Raw genomic sequence first — 25,643 nt, 5'->3', positions numbered from 1 at the left:
CAGAGAGCAGACTACAGAGGATAATGAGAAACAGACCTTTGGTGGAGAGGAAGAGGAGGGAGGCAAGACTCAGGAGAAGGAGGGACAAGGAGGATTCAGTGGGGAGAAGAGGGGAGAAGGAGCTGGGAGGGAAAGGAAAAAAATGCAAGAGAAGAAAAGGGGAGGGGTGACAGCCAAAAAAGGGGGGCTGTTGTGTTCATTGCCACAGGAAATAGGCCCTCTTATGTTCACTAACTGACAGTTAACATCACAGCCCTGGTGGCCGTGCAGGCGGCCTATGGCAGGTTTCAGAGATAATGAACTTCTTGCCATGTGTCCTGCTCATGATTGGAATAATAATCATATTGTTTTGGGCTTAACTATGCGAAAATCTAATTGATGATAAGGATGATGAGGACATGAAGTTGATTTTAAAAGGAAAAACTAAATGAGATGATGCAAATGATGCAAAATGAGACAAGAAAAGAGAAATTTGCATGGGATTGTTATAATAAGTTATATTAAGTGAACGACTTCAAGAGAAACCTTCAGAGTGAGCGAGGCAGGGGGAGAGGAGAGGAGGGGGGCAGGAGGTTGGGCAGAGGGGATTCATGACTGACAGACATGAGGTCCTATGGGGAATGAGTAACGGACCAACTGGAGCTGGGAAACCCACCCAAAGGCAATTAAGGGTAAAGGACGACAAAAATATTTGATAAACTTTTTTTCCCTCCTCCCAGTCTCTTGAAGAACTAGAAGAAGAAGCTACAGGGATGACGATGGAGCTAGAATGAAAGAGCCGACGGTATTTTGGAAATATGATTCGGAGAAGACTGTAAATTATCCGGAGCGAAAATTTGATTTGGATATCAAGACATCAAGTCTGGAAAAACTTGCAAACAAGGAGGCAAGAAGCAGAATTTTTCGCGTAGAAACTTTCTGAAGCAAAACTTTCCTACATATCCCAGATGAGGAATATTAGCACAATGACGCGCACTTAGGAGAAGAGTTTGGGGAATAAAGTTCCTTTGAATTCTTTTTAAAGGCGCACCAAGGGACGTTAAAATCGCCTGACGCAGGGAGACAAGATTGTATCAGTATATCTGTATCCTGTCCTTGCTGCCGGAGGGCGATGGGGGCCGCGCCGGGCTCGGGCTGGGAGGAGGGAGAGTTCGAGTTCAAGTTGGTTTTTGAGGAGGATCCGCCGTCGCGGCAGAGCCAGGGTCCATCCCCGGTGCGCTCTACCGAGCCGGAGAGCTCCGCTGCCGGGGAGGAAAGTGAAGGCGCCCTGCTGCAACTCGACTCCTCCAGCAGCAGCAGCCTGGGTTAGAGTCACTTCCTGAATAGCTGAATGTGTTAAAAGCAAAGGGACATACTGGATAAAGGGGGTCTGAGCGGCCTGACGGGGTGGCTTCTAAAACTCATGGGAACTTCTGTGCGCGTGCGTGCCGTTGCGTGTAGTCTGATGGGGCTTTCATCTGCATGCCTGTGCTTATGTGATGTGTATGTTTGAACGTACGTCCGATGCTTGCGTGAGAACGAGTATATTTTTACTGTGTGTTTGTTTTCTGTGTGGTATGCATCTGCGTGCATATCTTTGCGCATTGTGAGCTTGTGCATGCGTGCAGCCCCAGACTCAATGTGTTTCTAATCAGCTGTGCGTGTGAGTAGAGTTAACAGCTGCCAGCTGGGAAGGAACCTCAACCTCTGTGTACTGAACACACACACACACACACACACACCTCCCTCCCGTCTTCATCCGAGCTCCACCAATACATACACATACCTCACATCCTCACATCTTCTCACTCATTTGTTTCCCGCCCACACTGGCATACATTTGTATTACCACACCCAAGGTATGAACATTAACTACAGGAGAAAAAGGAGAGGGCAAGTCTTCACGTTTTTCTTCGCTTTTTTTTTTTAATGTTTCAGAGTATGTAGGTTTTATTTATTTGGGTATAAATCTCAATGGATATGACCATAAAATGTGTTAAAGTTGGGCTTTTCAAAACGAAGCAATGCAGAAGTTAAATATGAATCCAGTATCTATCAAGGTAAACAGATGCTGCAACAAGATTGTTGTGGTGGTAAAGTTTGTTCACCAATGAGTTGAATAATTTAACTGTCAAAGACTTTTAAAAAATACATTATTGCAAAAATACTTATACTTTAGGTGAATCAGTCTATTATGCTGCTCCAGATCTGTTTTGTGACCTATTGTTTTTACCCCGAACCTCATGCCGGAAACCATCTCATTTAAGATCGAAGTTTGTTAAAGAGCTGGACTCTCGAACTGAGATTCTCTGAAGTATATTAGATCTGTTAGACTGGTATCTCCAAAAGAAACTGATCCAATGATCATTTAAATTATGTTTTTTTTTAAAGATTAAGAAGAGAACACGAAGAGATAAATTCCCCATTAAATTGAGGCAAAAAAAAAAAAAAAAGACAACAGTTTAAGCTTAAGAAGAAATCAATCTGAGTGGCACAAATGTATGTTTTTTTTCCCATTTCCTTTGAACCCTATAAGGCTTATATATATACATGTATACATACATATATATATGCCATACAAGGGGGCACACAGCAGTATTATGCCATTTTTGCTTTTCTCTTCTCTCAATGTCTCATGACCCCTCTCATGTATTTTTCCACCACTTGTGAGGCCCCACAGACCCCCAGGTTGAGGTAAACATTGCTTTTTTGAGGTTCAGCTCAGGACATGGAAACAAAGATGAAAGTATATTAGATCAGTGAGTCTTTTTTCCCCCCCTGTTCGATAAGTGTTAGTTAAATTCTAGTGCCTCATAAACTCCTGCTGGTCTACATATAAACCGCTAAATCACTGATTCATGTGAAAAATCCGCCAGCAGAAGAGTTGCCTCAGTACTGTAGCTTTAATCACTTGGAAATACTTTTGTTGCCAGGAAACATTTGAAGAGATTTTTTTTTCACCCAGCTTCTTAATTCGTTGGCAGTTGCTGTTGTGTGTCCGCATTGCCCAAAAATTGCCCGCATGGCCCGCCGCCACTACGGAGCGGCAGCGAGCCTCGTTCATTAGAGAGTAACTACTGTTTGACTCCATGTGAAGCCAGACCACACCACACTGGGAAAATGTTGTGGCAAGGGATGTGGCCTTAAGGAGTCAGTTTGGTGGCTTATGGGCAAAATACAAAGGAGTCATGTTGAGATTATACAATGAAAAAAGTCTCTATATAAATGTCAAGGTCAGCGGTGGATTTGGGTGTGTGGTTCTTCATGCTGTGAAATGAATCAGTGGGCCAAAAGTAAACTTCATGATTTAGTTAGAATTCCCATTTCACCCTTTATTGCGCAATTTGTAACTATAATACATGGAAAAATGTACGAAATAGTTTAAAAGTAGAACTGAAAGTTTTGGAGGGATTTTGATAAATTGTTGCCATACGACAGAGTGATTATGGATAAAACCAAATCCCACTTTAAGGCAAGATTATCACAGTCTTTTTGGCCCACATTTAGATTCATCTGGACACCTACGTTGATGTTTTTGAACTGAATGTGGAAGCTGGCAGCATTTACCATTCCAAGTTTGGTCCCCTGTTTCCTGTTGCTTTTATTAACAAAATAATAAAGACTAAGACTAAAAAATAGCGTGAAGAATTTTAAAATGAAAACCAACTGGTGTCCAAGAGTCACAAAAAAAACATGGCTAATACCAAACTCATGTCTGCCTTTTAAATGTGAAGCTATAGTTAGCTGCTAATAAGCCTAGCTAGCATAAAGATTTAACAACAGCTTCAGAGATAATAATACATTGATTTTTATGCTTCTGACTAGGTGTTTCCAGTCTTTATGCTATAAAATTAAGCTAGTTGTCTCCAAATAGTGTACCAAGTATATGAGTGTGCAGTGAGGAACAGTGTAGACACCTCAGTGAATGGTCACGTTATGATGGTGCAGCGGTTTGAGTGTCAGAGTGATCCTGGAGGTTATGTTGTTGGGGGCATTTCCTCCAGGTTGGGTCTCCCAAGACAAACTGGTCTGTGACTGAGACTCGGCTCATTCCAAAAAAGCTCTGAACGTGACACATGGTCAGCATTTTTTCCTGTTTTTTGTGGACTGTATAAAACTGTCTGATAAGGTGTCGGAGACAAATTATATCCTAGGATTAAACAGCAATGCTTTTAGTGTTGTGATGGTAAAACCTGTGGGCAGATGTTCACATTGGTTCTTCCATGTAGAGTGGAAGTCTGGTCAGAGCTATAAATATTGATTAGGTTGTGGCAATTGGGAAAGCATATGCATGCATCTTTTTTTAAATACATTAGCATTTGACTGAAGTTCACCTATATACACAAACTACTTTTTCTTTTAAATATAATGGCATATACATTTGTCTACATGTAAATTCTGTTTCATTAATTTCATGGACTCTTACATGTCTGGATTATGACATTTGTCACCTTCCTAACCCCAGTGTCTGCATTATAACCCTGTGATGTGACACGAGTCTGGCTCAGGTTGCTCAGTACCATAAAAGACAGAGTTCAAAGCACGAGGTCAGATGTTAGAGGTGTACTCGTGGAGTATGTGTTTCTCGAATTGCTTGCTTTTCGTTTGATTGAGATTTAAGAGGGGCATCCAGCAAACAGCGACTTTCCCAACTCCTAATTTCATTTTTTAAGCAAGGAAATGTATGGTGTGATGCTAGTGGAGCTTTTTACTAAGAACACAAATACCGCTGTAATGCTATGTTCCTTCAGGCGATGTAATCAGAAGAAATTTTAAATGACAGATGTAATAGAGGCTTCCAAATACCACTATTTGCCTTAAGATTTTGGCTGGCTATCAAGTACACCTTGTACACAAAATGTTTTAAAATCACTCAATAATGTTAAGCAGCTGTTTGCCTCAGATTTTCTAAAAATGTCAAACGACTTAATCCTCTGTCAGTGCAGCTAGTTGTTTCTTATCTATTTGCTAAGCTAAGTTACTAAACTGTTTGGAGTAGTTTTGCATTTTCCGAAAATTACTTCTATTTCCTAATTTATATTAAAAGTGACAAAAATGCTGCACTTGCTTTTAAGACATTATTGCGGTAAAATTCCAGCGTGTGCATTTTCCATATGGTAGCAATTACAGTAAAATGAAGGGAAACTGATGTGTAAAGCATGATAGAAGCACACTGATGATAAAAAATGAATCCTTACTCACCACAAATTGTGTTTACAATATTTTGATTTTCATCTAATGAGTCTCTCTCACGCCAGAGGCACAAGAGCAGGACAGTTGCAGAGCTAGCTATTATTGTGTGGTTAAGGGGATGAAAAGCAGATGAATAATTATTTATTGTCATGTGGATGAAAAGGTGTAAAGTGAACAGAACAAAGTGCTGTTCTTTGGGAGCATGGGATTATAGTCAGTTTAAGCAAGCAGGCAACTTGCCAACAGAAAGAGATTTTCTAATTCATATAATTTGTGGGTGTGCCCTTCATGTGTCCGGACATTCATCCCAACCTTTATGTATTTTCAGTTCCAGACAAAAACCTGGCTGCCTCTCACGCAGGTCACTCAATCGACATCCCCAGCCCGACACCTGCGTCCAGTCAGCGGGCAGGGATGCATTCCCCACCTCCACGAAGGGATCACTTCAATAAGTTCAGCGGGACCTATGAGAGCCTGCCGGCACGCTCTGTACAGGTGAGACAGCCTATGTCTAAGTATTTCATATAATCTGCAGTTTCAACCTCAACTGAACAAATGACCGTAGAAAGAATCAGCTGCAGCAGCTGCAGCAGCCGTCTGATTGGTTGACCTTAAGTTTGTTCCAAGCGCATATTCAACTTTTGTAGACATGCCATCGATTGCATGTAAGTCAGTCCAAGAAGAAGGAGGCTTCCTCAGCAGATTTCTCTTTGGTTTCCTTCCATTTCCCCTTAAGATTAAGAGGTTTTCCTTACTTGGAGAGTTTTTTTCTGTATCCAAACCAAGGGCCGAAAGACTTAGGGCATATAAGTTAAAGTTTTTTGAGACAAAGCAAACAGACTTTTAAACACTCACACATTTAGTTGAGGAAATATTATGCACTTCTTTACTATGACTTGAGCATTTTGCAGGGCAGCTGCTGAAATATGTTGTAATACTGTCTCAGAATATAACAAGGTGAGAGTACATGTACAGTTTTCACTGAATTCTGTGGTTTACTGGGTAAAAAAGATTGGTCTTTTGTACCTGAAGGACCCAAATTCTGGACTTGCAGACAACACAAGGTAAATGAAAAATAATCCTTGATTAGGTTGAAAGTCCTTTACAAAAGTTGAAAATTCCACAGCTGCACAATACATGAGGGAATAAACACAGAGAGGAAAACAGACTATTAAAATAAAACAGGAAGTAACTGCACAGCGAATCACGTGAAAAAGAAGAAGACTTGACAACGAGAGGGTGGAGAAGCAAGCATGTTCCTCAAAACATAAAAACATCCCACAAATAAAACACATAACCCAAACTGTATTATATTAACTAAAACTCAAAATTATAAAAACCACAGGACGTGACAAACAAGAGGTTTTAAACACAGCCAGACACCCAGCCTACTTTCTCCTACTGTCCTGGAGTCATTTTGAAAAAGTCTGAAGGCAGCTAAATTTCACTGTGGCAGATTTTATATATTAGGTTTCAAATTAAGCTAAAGAGGCTTTCAGGGAGCACATCCTTAAAAGGGGTCAGTGCCAAGAAAAGGATCCAAATCCACACATTAAAAAAAGCTTGTTTTCTCATAGTTTATCTCACCACGATGTTAAATGAAACTCTTAGTACATACAAACAAAACGTAGTGATCACTGCCTCAGTGCTCTCTAAATAGAGAAGGGAATAAATAACGTATTTTTGCCTTGCCGTTAACAGATGTCCCCTTTAACTACTTGGTGGAGACCACAAGAATGAACACTTTCTAATATTTTTTCTTTGCTTTTTATACATTATTATTATTATTATTATTATTATTATTATTATTATTATTATTATTATTATTACTACATAATAATAATAATAATAATAATAATAATATAACAACAGACTGTTCTCTCTGTTGAGGTCAGGAAAGCGATTCCGCTCCCTGAAGACCAACACAGAGAGACTGAGGAGGAGCTTCTTCCCGCAGGCGATACGGTCTCTCAATCACACCACCACACAGTACTGACCCACACATATAGTTCTTACACACACACACTGGACATTCTGGACTTTGGTTTTGCACAACACTGGTCACTATATTCTTCATTTCCAGTTAATACTTGTACAGCTGCTGTTATTGTGTATATATTTATTTATATTTAGATTTCTTCATACATTCTTATATAGTTCTATATTGTGTATTGTGTATTTTGTTGTACAGTTATTTTATTTTCAACTTTAATTTATATATTTATCTTTATCTTATTCTTCCCAGTTAAATTTACCCTTCATTCTAATTTGTGTTGTACAGTTATTTCATTTTTAACCTTAATTTATATTCTATTCCTTCCTAGTTAAATTTACCCTTTTTAATTTTTCATATTTATTTCCTATCTTATTCATAGCCTTTTCCTTTTTTTGTTTTCTTTAGGTCACGAGCAGTTGTCCAAGCATTTCACTACATATCGTACTGTGTATGACTGTGTACGTGACAAATAAAATTTGAATTTGAATTTGAATTTTATTATTATTATTATTATTATTATTATTATTATTATTATTATTATTATTATTATTATTAACTCCTCCAGTTCTGATAAGACTTGGTAAGGATGTAGAGTGGGGTCATGTCAAAAATCCATTAAAATTTGGTCTGCATCCATCAAGGTCTTCAAGGTCAACTTCATTATTTATTAGTTGAAAATTGTCAAAAAGGCTCATAACTTATAAAAATATGATTCTATGCCGTGTTTGTAGAAAGTACCATAGACAATCTTAAAATATCATGTTGCATTTGACCTTTGACCTCTCCTTAAAGGTCAAAAGATTGATCTGAAGGTCAAAGTAATAACAATGGTTTAAAGAGCTATTTAAAATTGTGCTTCTTACTGCCAGTTTTCTTACTGAGATTTGAATTGTTAATTAGATACAGTGGGGCAAAAAAGTATTTAGTCAGCCACCGATTGTGCAAGTTCCCCCACCTAAAATGATGACAGAGGTCAGTAATTTGCACCAGAGGTACACTTCAACTGTGAGAGACAGAATGTGAAAAAAAAAATCCATGAATCCACATGGTAGGATTTGTAAAGAATTTATTTGTAAATCAGGGTGGAAAATAAGTATTTGGTCAATAACAAAAATACAACTCAATACTTTGTAACATAACCTTTGTTGGCAATAACAGAGGTCAAACGTTTACTATAGGTCTTTACCAGGTTTGCACACACAGTAGCTGGTATTTTGGCCCATTCATCCATGCAGATCTTCTCGAGAGCAGTGATGTTTTGGGGCTGTCGCCGAGCAACATGGACTTTCAACTCCCACCATAGATTTTCTATGGGGTTGAGGTCTGGAGACTGGCTAGGCCACTCCAGGACTTTCAAATGCTTCTTACGGAGCCACTCCTTTGTTGCCCGGGCGGTGTGTTTTGGATCATTGTCATGTTGGAAGACCCAGCCTCGTTTCATCTTCAAAGTTCTCACTGATGGAAGGAGGTTTTGGCTCAAAATATCACGATACATGGCCCCATTCATTCTGTCCTTAACACGGATCAGTCGTCCTGTCCCCTTGGCAGAAAAACAGCCCCATAGCATGATGTTTCCACCCCCATGCTTCACAGTAGGTATGGTGTTCTTGGGATGCAACTCAGTATTCTTCTTCCTCCAAATACGACGAGTTGAGTTTATACCAAAAAGTTCTACTTTGGTTTCATCTGACCACATGACATTCTCCCAATCCTCTGCTGTATCATCCATGTGCTCTCTGGCAAACTTCAGACGGGCCTGGACATGCACTGGCTTCAGCAGCGGAACACGTCTGACAGTGCGGGATTTGATTCCCTGCCGTTGTAGTGTGTTACTGATGGTGACCTTTGTTACTTTGGTCCCAGCTCTCTGCAGGTCATTCACCAGGTCCCCCCGTGTGGTTCTGGGATCTTTGCTCACCGTTCTCATGATCATTTTGACCCCACGGGATGAGATCTTGCGTGGAGCCCCAGATCGAGGGAGATTATCAGTGGTGTTGTATGTCTTCCATTTTCTGATGATTGCTCCCACAGTTGATTTTTTCACACCAAGCTGCTTGCCTATTGTAGATTCACTCTTCCCAGTCTGGTGCAGGTCTACAATACTTTTCCTGGTGTCCTTCGAAAGCTCTTTGGTCTTGGCCATGGCGGAGTTTGGAGTCTGACTGTTTGAGGCTGTGGACAGGTGTCTTTTATACAGATGATGAGTTCAAACTGGTGCCATTCATACAGGTAACGAGTGGGGGACAGAAAAGCTTCTTACAGAAGACGTTACAGGTCTGTGAGAGCCAGAGATTTTCCTTGTTTGAGGTGACCAAATACTTATTTTCCACCCTGATTTACGAATAAATTCTTTACAAATCCTACCATGTGAATTCATGGATTATTTTTTCACATTCTGTCTCTCACAGTTGAAGTGTACCTCTGGTGCAAATTACTGACCTCTGTCATCATTTTAAGTGGGGGAACTTGCACAATCGGTGGCTGACTAAATACTTTTTTGCCCCACTGTATATTTTTTTGTGTGTGTGACAATGTTTGTGACGAGCCTCTTATCTTTTTTCCAGGTTTCTGAATCTCGTGTGGTCGAGTGCCCCAGCATCCAGATAACCACCATCTCGCCTGATGATGACACAACACCCACCATTTCCAGTTACTGGGACATGGGCAACAGCGGCGGTTGGGACAGAGAGCGCCTTTACCTGCCTCTACTGGATCCTTTTACTTATCGTGACAGATGCCCCAGCTCCCTCAGCCCCAGCCCCGCCTCTAGCCCCTCCTCTCGAGGCTGGCTCAGTCCCGCTTCCAGCTGCGACTCTCTGCTGGTGGAGGAAGAGGAGCTGAACGAAGGCAGCATCAATTTTGGGCACTCATCATCCTCAAGGCCCACCTCACCTAGTGGGAAGAAGCGTAGAAACTCCCCGCTGGCGTCTCCCTGTACTTCGCGCAGAGGGAGTTACTCAGAGGAACTGCAGGGGTGCAACCTGGAGGGTGGAGAGTCCACCCCTCACTCTCAAGCTCCGCCCAGCAGCTGTGAGCTCAGCATTCCTCAGAAAACCAGGAAGACATCATTGGAGCAGGTAAAGTGCTGTGTGTGATCTATTGCCTTTACTTAGGTGCCGCCCTGCCAAACCTGGAGTAGGCCTCTCAAAGCAGCAGTATAAAATTCTGTTTTCTAACTCGGCTCCTACTCTTAGACCTCAAGCTGCCATCCCTGTCTAGTTTGTTTGTTTGTTTTTAAACTAAAACAGAAATTACAAGAGAGGGTTCAATCTAACTGTCAAGCCAAGGACACTGCACAGTCACACAGTAAAAAACTTGTGGAACTCAAGGTAGCCAAGCCATAATGAATGTCCAGCTTCATGATTTATTTGAGTCTATATGTGACCATCATATATCAAATGAACACCAAGCTGTACTGAAGAAGACTTGAAACCAGTGACTGACCCATTAAACTTATCAGGAAAATGTTCAGTGAGGCAGAAAATCGAGTGAAAACTCAGTGATTTCCTCATTGACTTCTATGTAATGGCGCTCGCAATGAGAGGAGTCGCCCCCTGCTGGCTATCACAAAGAATGCAGGTTCAAAGGACCTTTATTTCAGAGCCATCTATACAGTGTATGCTCATTTTATGTTGCTTTTACTATGCTTCTGTCTAGCATCGACACTAAATATGTATTTTAGCAAATACAAAAACTGAAGCAGTTTAAGTCTTAAAACAGTTTTCAAGAAAGCTAAAAGCTGCAACTTTTGAATGATACAGACACCTACGTTTTGTCTGTGAAGGTTCTCAGTCATCCAGGTCATCGTAGTCAAAGGAGCTTGCAAAGAAAAGCGTCTGGACTTCTATAAGTTGCTTGAAGACGTTTCACCTCTCATCCGAGAAGCTTCTTCGGATGAGCTTGAAGAAGCTTCTCGGATGAGAGGTGAAACGTCTTCAAGCAACTTATAGAAGTCCAGACGCTTTTCTTTGCAAGCTCCTTTGACACCTACGTTTTAGTTCCTGATTGGATGTTTAATTTGCAAAGATTAAACTCTGTTATGTTTTGAGATTTCATTTTTATTGTATGGGTATTTCTTTCCCAATACCTTGGCTTCCTCTGGTGATGGATAATGCTATGTTGCTGTATTTACTGTGCAAAAACTCCCAGTCTGTGTGTTCTGGTGCTGTGGCTGCTTTATACTTGTGTTATTACTGAACCCTGATGTATTCATCAGAGTGTGAGAGTGTGTGTATGCTCAGAAACCATGTAAAGGCATGGAATGTGTGTATGGCTGGGTGAAAAAAAGCTCTCTGGATGCTCAGTTAGAACAGAAAAGTGCTATATCTATATCTAAGTATCAGTCCATTTACTTTCAGCAATAGTTCCACATGATTGGCGGTCCAAACAGTTTTGCCATTACTATACTTCCTCTGTAATTTTTTGTAGAGATAAGCAGGCCCCTCTGTGTAGACGGCCTGCCTATAATCCACGTGCTTGGACATTATTGCATAAATGTTGCTAATATTGCATTAGTGTATTAGTGTAGATACCTCCAAAAGCTGACCATGATGTAATTTTCAGGCTGCATTGGCATGTTTTCTTACTCCTTTATTTTGTGATCTGTTCCTTGCCATAGTTTTGTTGACTTTTCTTTAGAGTACATTAGGGTTCCCTTACACAGAAATAAGGAAAACAACATTTACTTCTTTCTCTAAATCTATAAAACTTTGGTTTTTGGATAATCAAACATGTTGTCATGATTTGAGTAGTGTCAAAGAAAGTCTTTGATTCTAATGTGTAAGGATTTTTAACATTTGATTTTTAATATGTTATATGGGCATTGTAAAGATGCCTGGGTCGTTGACCCAGGGTTTTTGAGTTTATTATTTATTATTTCTAGTCTTTGGTTTCTTTGAGTTCTGTCTTATGGTTTATGTCTCTGTCTTCTCTAGTTGCTATCTCCCCTGTCAGCTGTATCCCCTTGTCTAGTTCGCGTCTCTGTGTATCCTTAGTTGCTATATCCCCGTGTCCAGTCAGTGTCTGTGTCTGCCCTGGTCCCACATCTCTGTTCCCTCTGTTGTAGTGCCTGCATGTGAGTCTGTGTCTTTTGTTCAGTCTGTGTTATGGGTTTCCTGTTTTACTTTGAAAGTCCACGTCTGATTTTAATGTGTCTGGTTTTGCTTCCCCTTGTCTCGTTAGGCCTGATTTGCCCCAGCTGTGTGTCCCTCCTGTTACCCATTCCCCGATTGCTCCCTCTGGTCGTGTCCAAATTCATGGGCTGCATCCTCCTGAGGCCGCATTTGTAGACCGATTACGTCACAGCGACGCGCCGAAGGCTGTCCAAATTCGTAGACTCCTCCGAATGCAGCCGACAAATGCGTCCTCCTTTTCCCTGAATTTGAAGGATGGGTCGGGTGTGTCCTTCGTGGCCTACCATATCCCAGAATTCATAGCGCGGCCCAGCCAAACTCCAGTTTCCAATAATGGCGGCCGCTACTAAGTTTTAAAATTACTCATACTAATCTTTCTGGGTCACAAAATAAACTTTTAACATATTTTCAGGCGAGAAAGTAGTTGTGTAAACATCAAATATCTGCTCGGTTTATCAAGATATCGCATATTTGCAAAAGTGCTTCGACGTTTTCGGAGACGTCTGCTACCCACCAGCTCGATAGCTAGCCGGGAGCTCCAGGGTTACTGATGCGGCTGAGAACGGCACAACTCCCGGCACATCATTTTCAGATCACCGCGGACTTTCGCTGCTCGGGTTAAACGTAATATATAAGTCACTTAGACAACCTAAAAATGTTATTGTTGGGCTTTTTTCAGTGTTTTGTTTGTTCGTGAGTAAATCGGTTTGGCTGAGATTAAAGTTATTAGATTAGATTAGATAAAATAAAACTTTATTAATCCCCCGGGTTAGAGATGGACCGATCCGATATTACATATCGGTATCGGTCCGATACTGACCTAAATTACTGGATCGGATATTGGAGAAAAATAAAAAATGTAATCGATCCATTAAATATCACGAAAGCACAAAACTTGCAACACGCCGTAACTCACCTCAGAACGTTAGCACGTCGGAGCAGTATGCATCATGTGATAGAGCGGCTGTGGCATGCGGGACCTGTCGGTGGTCTGGATAGCATTTGGAGCTTCGCTAGCAACCCGGCATTTCATCTCCGACAAAGTTATCCCCGAGAGAAGTAAAGCAAGTGTGTAAGTCCATCTCTGAATGTTTGTAAAGCATTCCTGCGTTAAGCTTAACAAACGATATATGGAGCGACTGCCTCTTCTTGCTGCTACTTCAATCATGAAACTGCTTAATGATCAGCTGATCGGCTTTTCTGTCGCGAGTCCGTCTCTCTTGTTTGCTTTTGGCCCACTTTGCACCAGAAAGAGGAAACCAGCGGCTGAACAACAGCAGCACGTTTAAGCTTGATCAGCTATTGTTAGAATGTATTTATTATTACTTTCTACACCAGGATCTTTTTCTACTTAGCTGACGCTGGTAACTGTGCAGGGGCGGATCTAGCAAAGTTTAGCCAGGGGGGCCAATAGGGCATTAACAGGGAAAAGGGGGCACAAAGACATACTTTTCTTTCTTATACTCATTTAAAATGTCTAGCTTTTAATAAATAATTATCTGACACCCAAATTTTTAATTTGATGTAAAATGAATAGAAGTCAATTCCTGTATATAGTAACTATTAAGTCTAATATACCCTAGTAAGCTATAGTACTTTTTCCTTTGGGAAGGTACCATCTGTGCAGTCTGCAATTTTGTTGAAGAAAGATGTTGAATCTATTTAATATTTCTTGAAAAATAATTGATTTCTGTGCATTTTTTTTTCACACTGCATCAAATTAAGGTTGATTACGTCGATTAAGCATCATGAGGTGGAGTGTGAGGGGTGGTTCCCTATTTTTTATTTATTTATTTTTGTTGTTGCTGGGAGTTGGAACCCTATTAGTTAGGTTGCTTAATATTTATGATAAGTACTCTTTAAAATACCAGAATAGGGAGGATGGTGTAGGTTTAAGTTTATTAGATTGATCAGTATTGCTGAACTATGAAATATTTTTTTTTGCATACAGGTATAACAGAATAGCTTTAGTGTAGTTGTTGTTTTAAATTTGAGTATGAACTTATACAAAATGCAGCAAGATATTTAAAAAACAGTTTTGTTGATTAAAAAACACTATATCGGATTCATATCGGTATCGGCAGATATCCAAATTTATGATATCGATATCGGTATCGGACATAAAAAAGTGGTATCGTGCCATCTCTACCCCGGGTGGGTTCCTCCTTGGTTTTTACACAGCTGACTAAACGTCAAACAGAAAACTGATTAAACAGAAGTATGAGACAGTCGAGAATTTACACCAGTGCCCTGTTATATTTTAGATAGCAAGAAGCAGACGGCTGAGTTTATTAAACTCCACCGAGACAGCGGTGACGCTAATCAGAAGGCTAGACCGTCCAATTTCACGGCCGTTTACTTCCGGCCTACCCGACCTTCTGAGGACCCGGCCCACGTAGACCGCGAAGGCCGGGTTCTCAGGAGGATGCAGCCCATGAATTTGGACACGACCTCTGTGTATTTGAGCCCTGTGTTTCTTTGTGTCTGTGTTGCGATCTACCGTTTACCTAGCTGTGTTCTGTCAGTCCTCCGGTGTAAGTTTAGTTTGATTTTTTCCAGTTATGTTATATTTGAGTTTAACATTAAAGCTGTTTTGAGTTCACATCTGGCTCTGGAGTCTGCACCTTGGGTCCTATTCCTGTCTGCACACAGCCCACACATAACAGGCATGTGTTTATTTTTAGATATGTTTCTCTCTTTTAGCTAGCCTCACATGCCTGTGTATGTGCAGTTTTGTTGGTTAATTTAATATGTTATCAATAGGCAGGGACTACAGAAGAAAATTAGCTCGTGCGGCTAAATCTGGCACATTCACATGATGAATTGTTTAAATAAATAAAAACATAAACATACAGAGAAGACTGAAATATAAAAGAAACATAATAGAAATAGCAAAGCAAAAACAAGTCTGTGGAGAACTAAAGAGGTGGGATTTTTGTGTTGCAGTTATCTCCCAGGGAGGTGGACCAGGAGCAGGCTCTGGGCCACAGCTCTCCCTGCCCACTGCCAGAGACCCAGCAGACCAGGAGAGAGCCCCCATCTGTGGGCATGGACTACCTCTCTGTTCCCCCTCCTCTGGCCTGGGGCAGAACCCGAGCCAGCGCCCACAGCCCTCTATTCAGGCAAGGACAGCATCACTTTTCAACATTTCAATCCTGTAAATTTACTTGCTTCTCTCCATGTGGGTCTTTCTATTCTTACTACATCTAAAATTCTCACATCTGATTTATTTCAGGTCTAACGCCCTGCCGCCACTTGATTGGCCTCTGCCATCCCAGTTTGACCAGTATGAGCTGCGTATTGAGGTCCAGCCTCGGCCACACCACAGAGCCCACTACGAGACGGAGGGCAGCAGAGGAGCCGTCAAAGCTGCACCGACTGGACATCCTGTTGTCAAGGTGAAAACGAAATTTCTCAGGGTTTTTTTTTTTTTCACCTTTTAACTGAGTTATATGATATCAGATCTAATTTAAGGTTAACATGTCTTTGATCATGTTCACACGACACTGGAACAAATTCTTTGGCCACTGCTGCTGGCCTCATCGCAGTTTGATTTCACACTGCGTCTCTCTCTATCTTCACAGCTGTGTGGTTACACAGAGAGAAAACCGCTCTCTCTTCAGGTTTTCGTTGGAACAGCTGATGACCGATCAATCAGACCACATCCTTTCTATCAGATACACAGGTACTGAGCTGCAGTATTTTTCTATTTAAACACAAATGTTTTCTTCATGCCATGATGTTCAAGGAACACAAAATTCAGGGGACCCATCACGTGACTGTCGTAGCTTTAACCATTGTGCAATAAACCACCAGCTGGTTCTCGTGTTAGTCCAGAAAATATGTTACAACAGTTGTTGTTAGTCCCTTCCCATAATCCAGAGAATATATTTTTGATTATGATATCCTATATCGAGTGAAGTGCAGATCCAAACTGAGAAAAAAGTCATTAGAAAATAAGCGAGGGTGATATTAGTGATTATTGATCTCATGTGTTCACAGAACTTGAAGTGACGTGAAAAGGATTATTAATCCTCACATTTTGGAAGCAATTTCACCGTTTTTCGTTCATAAATAACTTGTGTTCTGCTGGGATTTCACTTTATTTTTCTCAGCTGGTAAATTTAAATGTATGTTCCCCTTCAGAGTGACTGGAAAGATGGTGGGCACTGCCAGTCACGAGAGCGTCCAGGTGGGGACCAAACTACTGGACATCCCCCTCAGCCCCGAGAACAACATGACTGCTCTGTAAGTCAGAAGGATGCTCTCACTGTCCTCGTCATGTTTGTAGAAAAAGGATTTTTTTTTTTAACACATATGCTGGAGTTGCTTATTATATATGCTCGGGTGGGCTGCTCATGTTTGACTGCTGTGTCATACCTTTGTAACTGGTCTACTTTAAGTTTTAAATAGCTCTTTCCCTAAAGTTTCAGTTTCAGTGTTGAGTGAAACTTTTCCTACTCAAAATTATGTCATGAGACAAATCTTGTGTTTCACAGCATCGACTGTGCCGGGATTTTGAAACTGAGGAACTCAGACATTGAGCTGAGGAAAGGAGAAACAGATGTTGGAAGGAAAAACACACGTGTTCGTTTGGTGTTTCGTACCCACCTCCCTATAGTGCCCCCTTCAGGACCCCCTGGACGAGTGTTGGCTCTGCAGGTTGCCTCTCTGCCCATCGAATGCTGTGAGTGGCTGCTTTATGGAGAATTCATATTATGATACAGAATCCTTTTACAAAGGAGTCACATTTGAAACATGCAGTGTCACTTGGATTTGTCAAAGGTTGAGATTTTTTACAATTCTGCAAACACTGATCACAAGTGCTTTGCTTTATAAACATTATTTTATTTTGTTTTTCACTTCCAGATCTTATTTGATATATTTGATTTTATTCTACTTTATAATGTCATGTCTTTTTAATCAACCTTATCCTGCATTACTTCTGCTCCACTACTCAAGCTCTTAACTTCACTGATTACTCTTTGTTGCTTTTTTTTACATTTTATTTTACTTTGTATTTTATGGATTGATGTTTTATTGCATTTTGCTCTGTATTATTAATGGCTTGTCCGTCATCTGTAGAGCACTTTGAGATGCACTAACCTTGATGAAAGGTAGTGTATGATTAAAGTCTGACTACATATGCATTTATCGTTTCTCTCCACCACAGCCCAGCGTTCGGCCCAGGAGCTGCCTGTCATCGAGTCGGTCAGCCTCACTTCCTGCTCTGTGGAAGGAGGGGAAGAGCTGCTGCTGAGCGGCACAAACTTCCTGCCAGTCTCCAGAGTCCTTTTCATGGAGAGAGGCACAGGTAAGCGTCCAGAGGAGCCTTGGCGCATTTTAATTTACAGAACTGGCAGTAAAAGTTGATTGGGAATATAATTTGAAAGACTTGGTTGAAATTATGACTTCTGAGATGTTAAGAATAAAAAAATGGTTTGATGTAAATAAATTATCTTTGAATCTGACAAAAACGAAATATATGATATTTGGTAATCGTGTAAAGGAGGATAAAGTCATTATGTTTATAGAGGAAGAATTGATTGAAAGAGTTACTGAATTTCGTTTTTTGGGTGTAATAGTGGATGAGAATTTGACATGGAAATCTCATATTGAACATATTAGAAAGAAAATGGTCAAAAGTATTTATATTTTGGGTAGTATAAGAGATTTATTAAATTATAAAACAATGCGTATTTTATATTTTTCTTTGTTTTTTTCATATATCAACTATTGTGTTGAAGTTTGGGGGAATACATATGAGAATACCATAAAACCTTTAAACCTATTACAGAAGAAAGTTATACGAATAATTCATAATGTTAAATATAGAGAACATACAAATAAATTATTTATAGAATCAAAACTATTAAAATTAGGAGATTTAGTGAAATTACGGACATTATTAATTATGTTTAAGGCTAAAAATAATATTTTGCCTTTTAAGTTACAAAGAGTATTTTTGATGTGTTCAAGGGGAGAAGAGAATAGAAGGAAATTTTATTTTAAACATCAGTTAGCCAGGACTACACAAAGATTAATGAGCACAACGGTTAGGGGTATAAGACTGTGGAATTCACTTCATTATAATTTAAAGAATTGTATAAATTTACAATGTTTTAAAAAGTGTTATATGTTTAAAACGATAACTCAGTATGAAGAATGCGAATGAATGTGATGTTGGTTTGGGATTCGACCGGAGAGAAATGTCAATATTAGTTTGTTCTTGATTTTTGGTGCCCACCGGTGATATAAGTTCGATGGTAGATAGGGGGCAGGGTTTAATAAGAATATTTTCTTCTTCCTGCTCCTTTTCACACATGGTTGTTGTGTTTTGTTGACAGAAGATGTGGTTGTTTTGTTTGATTTGTAGTACCAAGTGTGAAATAAATAAAAATGAAATGAAATGAAATGAAATGAAATAAGACAGAAAATAATTTGAAATCACTTTTTAATATTAGGTAAATGATACTTCAGCTCATTAGATTTAGATTAAAATAGTGCTGCAGGAATTCACAGTTAGAACTTACAATTCTCTAACTGTTAACTTCTCCAACTAGTTAAACATGCATGGGAGAGTTAACAGACCCACTATACATACACAGAGAGGCAAGAGAGGAAATAAAATTAAATGCAAGACACTAAACACAAGGAACTTCCAAAATAACATGTGAGAGTCATAACTAAATGGAACAAACACTGAGGGAACAAATAAAAAACGAGTCAACAACTGAGAAAAGCAAAATGTTCAAATAACATAAACATCAATAAACCAAAATAAAAATACCAAACAACCTAAAACAGTTCAAAAACCACATTAAGTTATAATACACACACAAAAAATGATAATTTTCACTATTTCATAGTGAATAGTTCTCTCATATCAAATCATAAAAACTGTCAAAATGCACATTTCCAGGTTCCCACACATAGTTGACAAGCATTTCAAATGCAGAGCACGAAGGATTTGATGCAATGCTTGTGCAACTAGGTCTAATAAACATTGAAGATGTTGTGGGACAATATTTTTTTATTACAACAAACAATAGGCCCCTTTAAATGGTTGTCTTCACATATTTGAAGTTCATTATATGCTGATAATTTTCACATTCAGGTCTGTGTAATCCAGGTATTAGAAACTTATCTCACATGTATGTCATAATGTGGGGAGAACGTGGACTCAGAGACTCAAGAGTTTAAAAAATCAACAAATCTTTATTCAAGCTGAACATCAAAATTCAACCCAGTATACACACAAAGAAAAAATTATATGATGATTATTTGATGATGAGTTCAGAATCAGAAGGGGGATACTAGAAGTCTAACAGACATTTTAAATGAAGCTTAATTCAGATGCTGCACTTTTATAATTGACTTGTGTTCATTATGTCAAACCTTGCTCTTGTGCTCTTTTGCATTAGATGGCAAATTACAGTGGGAGGAGGAGGCTCATGTTGACCGTGACAACAGCAATGAGGTAAATTTGTGAAATTTCAGCAGACGCATCCAACACAACTGGAGATGCTCTGATAAATGCTCTGTAATCCCCCTGTATGTCGTCTTTATGCCTTCCAGTGTCTGTTATGTGTGAGGGTCCCAGCCTACAGTGACCTATCTGTCAGTCGGCCTGTGTCGGTCAATCTTTATGTTTCTAATGGGAAGAGGAAACGGAGCAGCACTCACTGCTTTAAGTATTTACCCAGTGAGTATCTAATCCCACAAATAATTTTGAAATAAAGAGATTTATAGTTTGAAATCCAATGTAAATACAACACTTATATGTGGCAGCTGGACATGCTTTACATGAACATCAGTTATGTGTGTCAGTTATTCTCGGTTTCTTCCCTCAGTTATGTTCAAAGAAGATGATCCCCTGCTCTCTCGATCCCCTATGCTGCCTCTGGATGGCGGAAACATGTGTCCTGCAGGGGGTCCACCCAGGATAGACAAATGCTTCCATGTGAGAGGGGACCATATGTCTGATGAGCAAAATCTGAGCTTCCACCTACCCCCCTACCCCTCCACCTATTCCTCTCCGTGCCCACCCATAAACTACAATGAGGAGTACTGCTCTAAACCTGATGCCACGGTGGAAGAGCCCGGCGGGACCAGGCCAGCACTATCCGAGCGTCACCCCAGTTTTGAGAACCTAGAGCTGGGCTTCACCGAGCTCCTTCCCCCTCTGTACCCACGTGGTCCGCAGCCTCCCTCACCTTCACCTTCCCCATGGCTGGACTCACCCTACTTGTCCTCTTCACCCTCTCCTTCCCACTCATCCTCTCTCAGCCCTTTCCCAGCTGGAAGTCCTATCTCAACCTCCCCTCTGCCTCCCATCCCCAACTCCTCTTACCCACAGTACTCTGCTTATGCTCAGGAGGTCTGTCCCTCCCCTCCTACCAACCCAAACCCCTATCAGGATATCTGCCCAGCATCCTACTCCCACTATGAGGGCTGGGACCCCCAGGGAAGAGTGCTGGATACAGGAAATGGGGGAGAGAGGGATCCCAAGATCCAGGAGTGTCCATTGGAGTTTACCAGCTCTGCCTCTATGCACCACATTACCTTTGAAGAAGGTGAGACATAGTTTTTTTCAAAAAAATGTGATATTTGAAAACTGATTTGATAAAAAAAAATGACATAAGTGGCTACAAACACAGATACAGAAATGTTGGAGGAAGAAATACAAAGAATTTTTAATATTCTGGATAGAAGAAGGAATGGTATCCACTGAATGGACTTTGCATTTTGGCTGCCACTCTCTAGGTATTTTGGGCGTTTTTTTATTTTGTTTTTCTGGCCAGAAGTGACCAGATTTGGAAGAGAATGTGGAGTCCTAAGATATCTGGTAATATCACCAAATTTGCCATACATATCTGTTAATTATTGATAAGAAACATAAAAATAAAAAACAGAAATTTCACTCCACAAAACTAGATCACAAAGTTCTTGGACAGCTGTACCACACAAACAGCACAACTACACTTAGCAGCCTTTCTAGTATCTAAATGTACAGGTTATAAAATAACTTTTTATTTTGAAAGGGCAAACTTTTCACAGAGACAATTTGTTGTACCAGACTGTAAACACGACTTTAATGCCGTAAAGCTGGCCATTTTAAAGTGAGTATCAGTGGAAGTTGACTCACTTTTGCAGCCAGTCTCCAGTGGCCACTATAGGAACTGCAGTTTTTAGCACTTCAGTGTTCTTGTTTTTCAGCCCCGGGACTATGATTTTTAAAGGCACTTTTTAAAACAAGTTTATTAAATCATGTTTATTAATGCTGAAATATTTTTCTACTCAGTGCATTGTCTTTGATCTACAAACACTGCTTTATGGAGTGAGAATGTGATATGACATGCAACACAGGCTCTCTGATGGCCAGGATAGCTGGTGATCATGTGGTATTTGGTGTAAAGATTTGGCTACCAGGCCGATTCACAACTTTATATGGACATTACCTGCAGGGTCAGTCATAGTAAAAAAGAAAAGAGCTGTATTTTTGTCAAAATTTGAATAATCTGAATTTATGCTCTCCAAATTAGTTTGCCATTTAATTTGGCCCCAAAAATTGTCTTTTTGATGAGAAAGTGAAACCTTGTTGTAGGTAAACTGGTAGCTTGAGAAACAAAGTGGTTAATTCCAACCTACCTCTTGACTAAAATAAAAGAACCCAGAAAGACTAGTTTTCAAACAGGTAACTCCTTATTTGTAGAGTTTCAGTCTCTTCTAAAAACACCATCAAAAGTCTCTTGCCGGGTTCTACTAGGACCTTCTTCCTGCTTCCTGTTACAAAGTGCTTACTCTTAAGGGGTTGCTCGATTGTTTGGGTTTTCCCCAATACTGTAGGGTTTTACGATTATTGATGATTGATTTAACTGCATGGAGTTATTGATGGTGACTTGACTTGATTGAGTTGATAATTGTATAAACTATTTTTGATTTTTGATTGTGACAGATATATAGACAGATATTAGTCAATGTAATGTTTGGTAGCATCTTGTGGTTGCTGGTGTTTTTAGATGTTTACAGTCTTCACTGTAATTTGCATTATAACATTTAAAAAAAGAAACAAAGCATTAACCTTGGTGGTTAAGTTGGGGACTAGATTTTATTTTTACTTGATGCAAGAAGATGTGGTGTGGTGTGCAGTTTTTCTAGATGTTCCAAATACGTAAAAAAAAAAAAAAATACAAATCTCTAAAAAGGGGATGTTGAAATACGATTAAAATAAAGCCAATGAATTCTGAAAATATACATACAATTGAAACTGACAGTGCAGTATAGGTTATTTTGTATTTTGCAGCAGCAAATTGCATCAAGTGAATCTGTGATTTTCTTCTCCTTCCACAGTATCAGAGTTCATCGGGGAGGACATCCAGTCTTACCAGCCAAGCTCACAGATGGACAACCAGCCAAACTGAGCTGAGAAGGTCCCCCGTTTGATATTCAGCCTCATTTTAAATTCCTTATGCACTCGGTATCAAGATGTGTCGCTGCAGTTACATGTAATATTGAAAGGGGATTACCAGGACACTGTAATTATGACCACAGGTAACTGTTTTATAAAGGGAAACTAATATTTGTAACATGTTTTCAAAATAAATTATATAAGAAACTGCTTGAGTTTGAAATGTCTGCAAAACATAGACCATAATCTTTTTTCAGGGGCTGTTTTCATTGATGTTTTTCTTTTGGTCCTGAACTGGGCTTAATCCACAACTGGGGAAACCAGCTGCTACTGTTTCTCAGTATATATCGGCTGGTGCAGGGCTGATATTTGACCTCTTGAAAGGATGATAAGGCAGGGACTTTTAAAACAGTTTGAAAGGTTTGTAAGAGATATAGTTTGTTAGAATACCTCAAAGTAGAGCAAGTTTGTTTCAGAATGGTGAAACATGGAGGAGTTGGTGGGTGACTCAGCAGAAGGATGCTTCAGCAGTCTTAAATCAGCAGCTGTTTGAAAGAGTACTCATAGTCCTGCAACCCTTTACAGTGTCCTTTTTTTCTCCTCTTAAAGAACTGTGGCTAGAGGAGAGATGGATGAAAAGTCTTTAAGTCTCGCAAAACATTCAAGGTAATAAAAAGTTTTCAAACAACAAGAAGATCTTAAAGTTGCAGCAGATAGTTTGCTGACACTTTTATGGGTATATATGCTTCGCTGCAACCATACATGGGCATGCTGTGAGCTTGAGACCAAAATCACTAATGGTACAGGATAGTTACAGTATAGCTGCCGTGGAGCTCTGAATGTAGCTCTACTGAAGCCATAACGCCTTCATGACACTGACTTTTCCATTTCCTCGTCCTACTTTTCTCTCTGGCTGCAGCTCAGGAAAGGTTGTTAGTTACACATGGAAAGTTCATGACAAGCAAACGTGCCAAAAATAAATAAATGGAAAGCTTGCGTTTAAAGCTGCAAATAGCATTTTAATTATAGCTGAAGAGCACAAAGGGCTGAGTTAAAGGAATCAAATCACAACCAGATAACAGGACAGGTATTGGTATTGATTAGTGCAGATGTAGAATTGCGTGGAAGAACTATTTCATACTGGAGTGATTATACACAGATTGGCCCACACCATTAAAACAACCAGCACATGAGGTAAATAACACTGATCATCTTGTTACAGTGTTCGGTCCTGGCACTCGTGCGGAGGTTACTTTGACACATACCACCCATCTGAAACACCCCCCACCCCCCCCCCCCCCCCACCCCTAACCGCTGCAAAGTCATGCACCAGTGACAGTGGCAGTAAAATGTGGCTCGCCACGCTGCTCAAGAAAATCTTCCAGAACAAGAAAAATAGCTTAAACTGTTAGCCCGACCTCCAAACTCCCCAGATCCCAATCCGGTGAGCAACAGTGGAAAGCACAAGAATCAGACCAAGGAGTCCCCACCCAGCAAACCACAGGAACCAAGGGTCCACTGCCAACATCCCAATGTCAGACACCGCCATTGTATACATGTATGTGTAAGCATGTTCATGGGAATATTTATGTATTTTTTTTAAGATCCACTGTATTTCCAGTCCTCTGATACAAAGTAATGCTTTTGTTAATTGAAAAAATGAAGAAAATGCATAAAAAAGCCTTATGAAACCAAAGAATCAACCTCAGCATCTTCTCATTGCTAACACACCACGTGCTCTCCTACTGGGAAAAAACACTTTGGTCCAAACTATGTGACTGTCTGTCAGTTCAAGGTTTAATAACATCTTCAGTGTGATAAAAGCACGATCTGCAGCCAGATTGTAAATTATGACTTCCACAATCTCTTAATTTTTGAACTTTGTCACTATCTTATCAGTACTGCATAGTTTCTCATCCTATAAATGGATAAACAAGGTCGCCCTGACTTCAAGCTGCTCAACGACCTTGTAAAATTGAATCCATGTAGGTTTTCATTAAGTGTTTTAGTAGGCCAGAAAATAGTGCTTAAATGTTTTTGTGAAGGCAGAAAAAACATGTTTCACTTTTCTGTGCACTAGTGAATTGTTTGTATATGGCACAATCTGTTTACTCACCCTTCCCTTCTTGCCCTTCTGTGTGGTTTTTTTTCTCATTTATCTGTTATTTGTATCCTTATCTCTTTCTTCCCATTGACTATGACAGTGGACTTTATCACAGTATGGCATCTTGAAGGATGTTTCCATTTCTAAAGTGCATCAGGAAGGGAGAGAAGTGGAGGAGCTTTAATTTGAGACTCTATGAGGAAGGGTTTTTAACCTGTGAAGTCATATATGTCCTTTTTTGTCACATTGTGTGAAGTTAATTAAAAGTAGGACAAAATATAAAGGTTGTCTAAACACTGTCACATCTGAGATCATAAAAAACAGACAATACAGCTGTTCCAAATGTAATTGATATGGCTTTAAAACGACTTCCGGAAAGGAAGGCTGTGTCATTTTGTTCTGTTGCTTGCATCTATGATGGGAGGGACCAAGATGTGAGGAGAGGGTTTGAGGAAAGGAATGAAAGAAGTGAAAACTGAGAAATGTATATGCTCCACCCGTGTCCTGTTGTCTTCCCCTGTCATCTGCCACATTGTCCTCATTATTGTGCATGCACTGTTTTCCGGTAATCCTCGCCTCATGTTAGACTTCCTTTTTGTCTCTGACCCAATTTTGTCTCTGTTTTTTTTCTTTGCTTGTTTCTCCTGGGTTTTTTTCACCTGTTTACTGTATACCTGGCTCAGCTTTACTACAGTAAAGGGTTTTTAACTTTCACCCGATCTCCCTGGTCACCACAGATAATATTCATTACAGTGACTCTTGTTTTGTTGTTCTACAGATTAATCTTGTCACATGAAATCACACAGATATTCACCAGGGGGAGGTATA

At 40.0% G+C, this 25,643-nt stretch overlaps 1 protein-coding gene across 1 annotated transcript; it reads left to right on the top strand.

Moving 5' to 3' along the window:
- The first annotated feature begins 717 nt into the window (after positions 1–717).
- Positions 718–24,013, top strand: nfatc4 (nuclear factor of activated T cells 4). Its single transcript, XM_086272916.1, has 13 exons — positions 718–1,304; positions 5,501–5,667; positions 9,733–10,245; positions 15,247–15,422; positions 15,536–15,698; positions 15,885–15,985; positions 16,447–16,548; positions 16,800–16,987; positions 17,474–17,614; positions 19,725–19,780; positions 19,879–20,005; positions 20,154–20,876; positions 22,654–24,013. The coding sequence occupies exons 1-13, from the start codon at positions 1,112–1,114 to the stop codon at positions 22,722–22,724; spliced, it is 2,721 nt and encodes a 906-aa protein (XP_086129042.1). The 5' UTR covers positions 718–1,111; the 3' UTR covers positions 22,725–24,013.
- Positions 24,014–25,643: the final 1,630 nt, after the last annotated feature.

This window comes from Aulonocara sp. 'chitande type north' Nkhata Bay, linkage group LG18 (assembly GCF_057382095.1).
Source record: "Aulonocara sp. 'chitande type north' Nkhata Bay isolate Kocher_YH1m ecotype deep benthic linkage group LG18, A_spYH_male_GT1.1, whole genome shotgun sequence".
NCBI lineage: Eukaryota > Metazoa > Chordata > Actinopteri > Cichliformes > Cichlidae > Aulonocara > Aulonocara sp. 'chitande type north' Nkhata Bay.
This window is presented reverse-complemented; position numbering and strand designations above follow the sequence as displayed.

What these genes read in the sequence shown, in the direction of transcription:
- nfatc4 (XM_086272916.1), top strand. Translation starts at nt 1,112, where the DNA reads ATGGGGGCCGCGCCGGGCTCGGGCTGGGAGGAGGGAGAGTTCGAGTTC. An exon ending in CTCCAGCAGCAGCAGCCTGG is followed by an intron (nt 1,305 to 5,500) that starts GTTAGAGTCACT and finishes ATGTATTTTCAG; the next exon opens with TTCCAGACAAAAACCTGGCT. An exon ending in GGAAGACATCATTGGAGCAG is followed by an intron (nt 10,246 to 15,246) that starts GTAAAGTGCTGT and finishes TTTGTGTTGCAG; the next exon opens with TTATCTCCCAGGGAGGTGGA.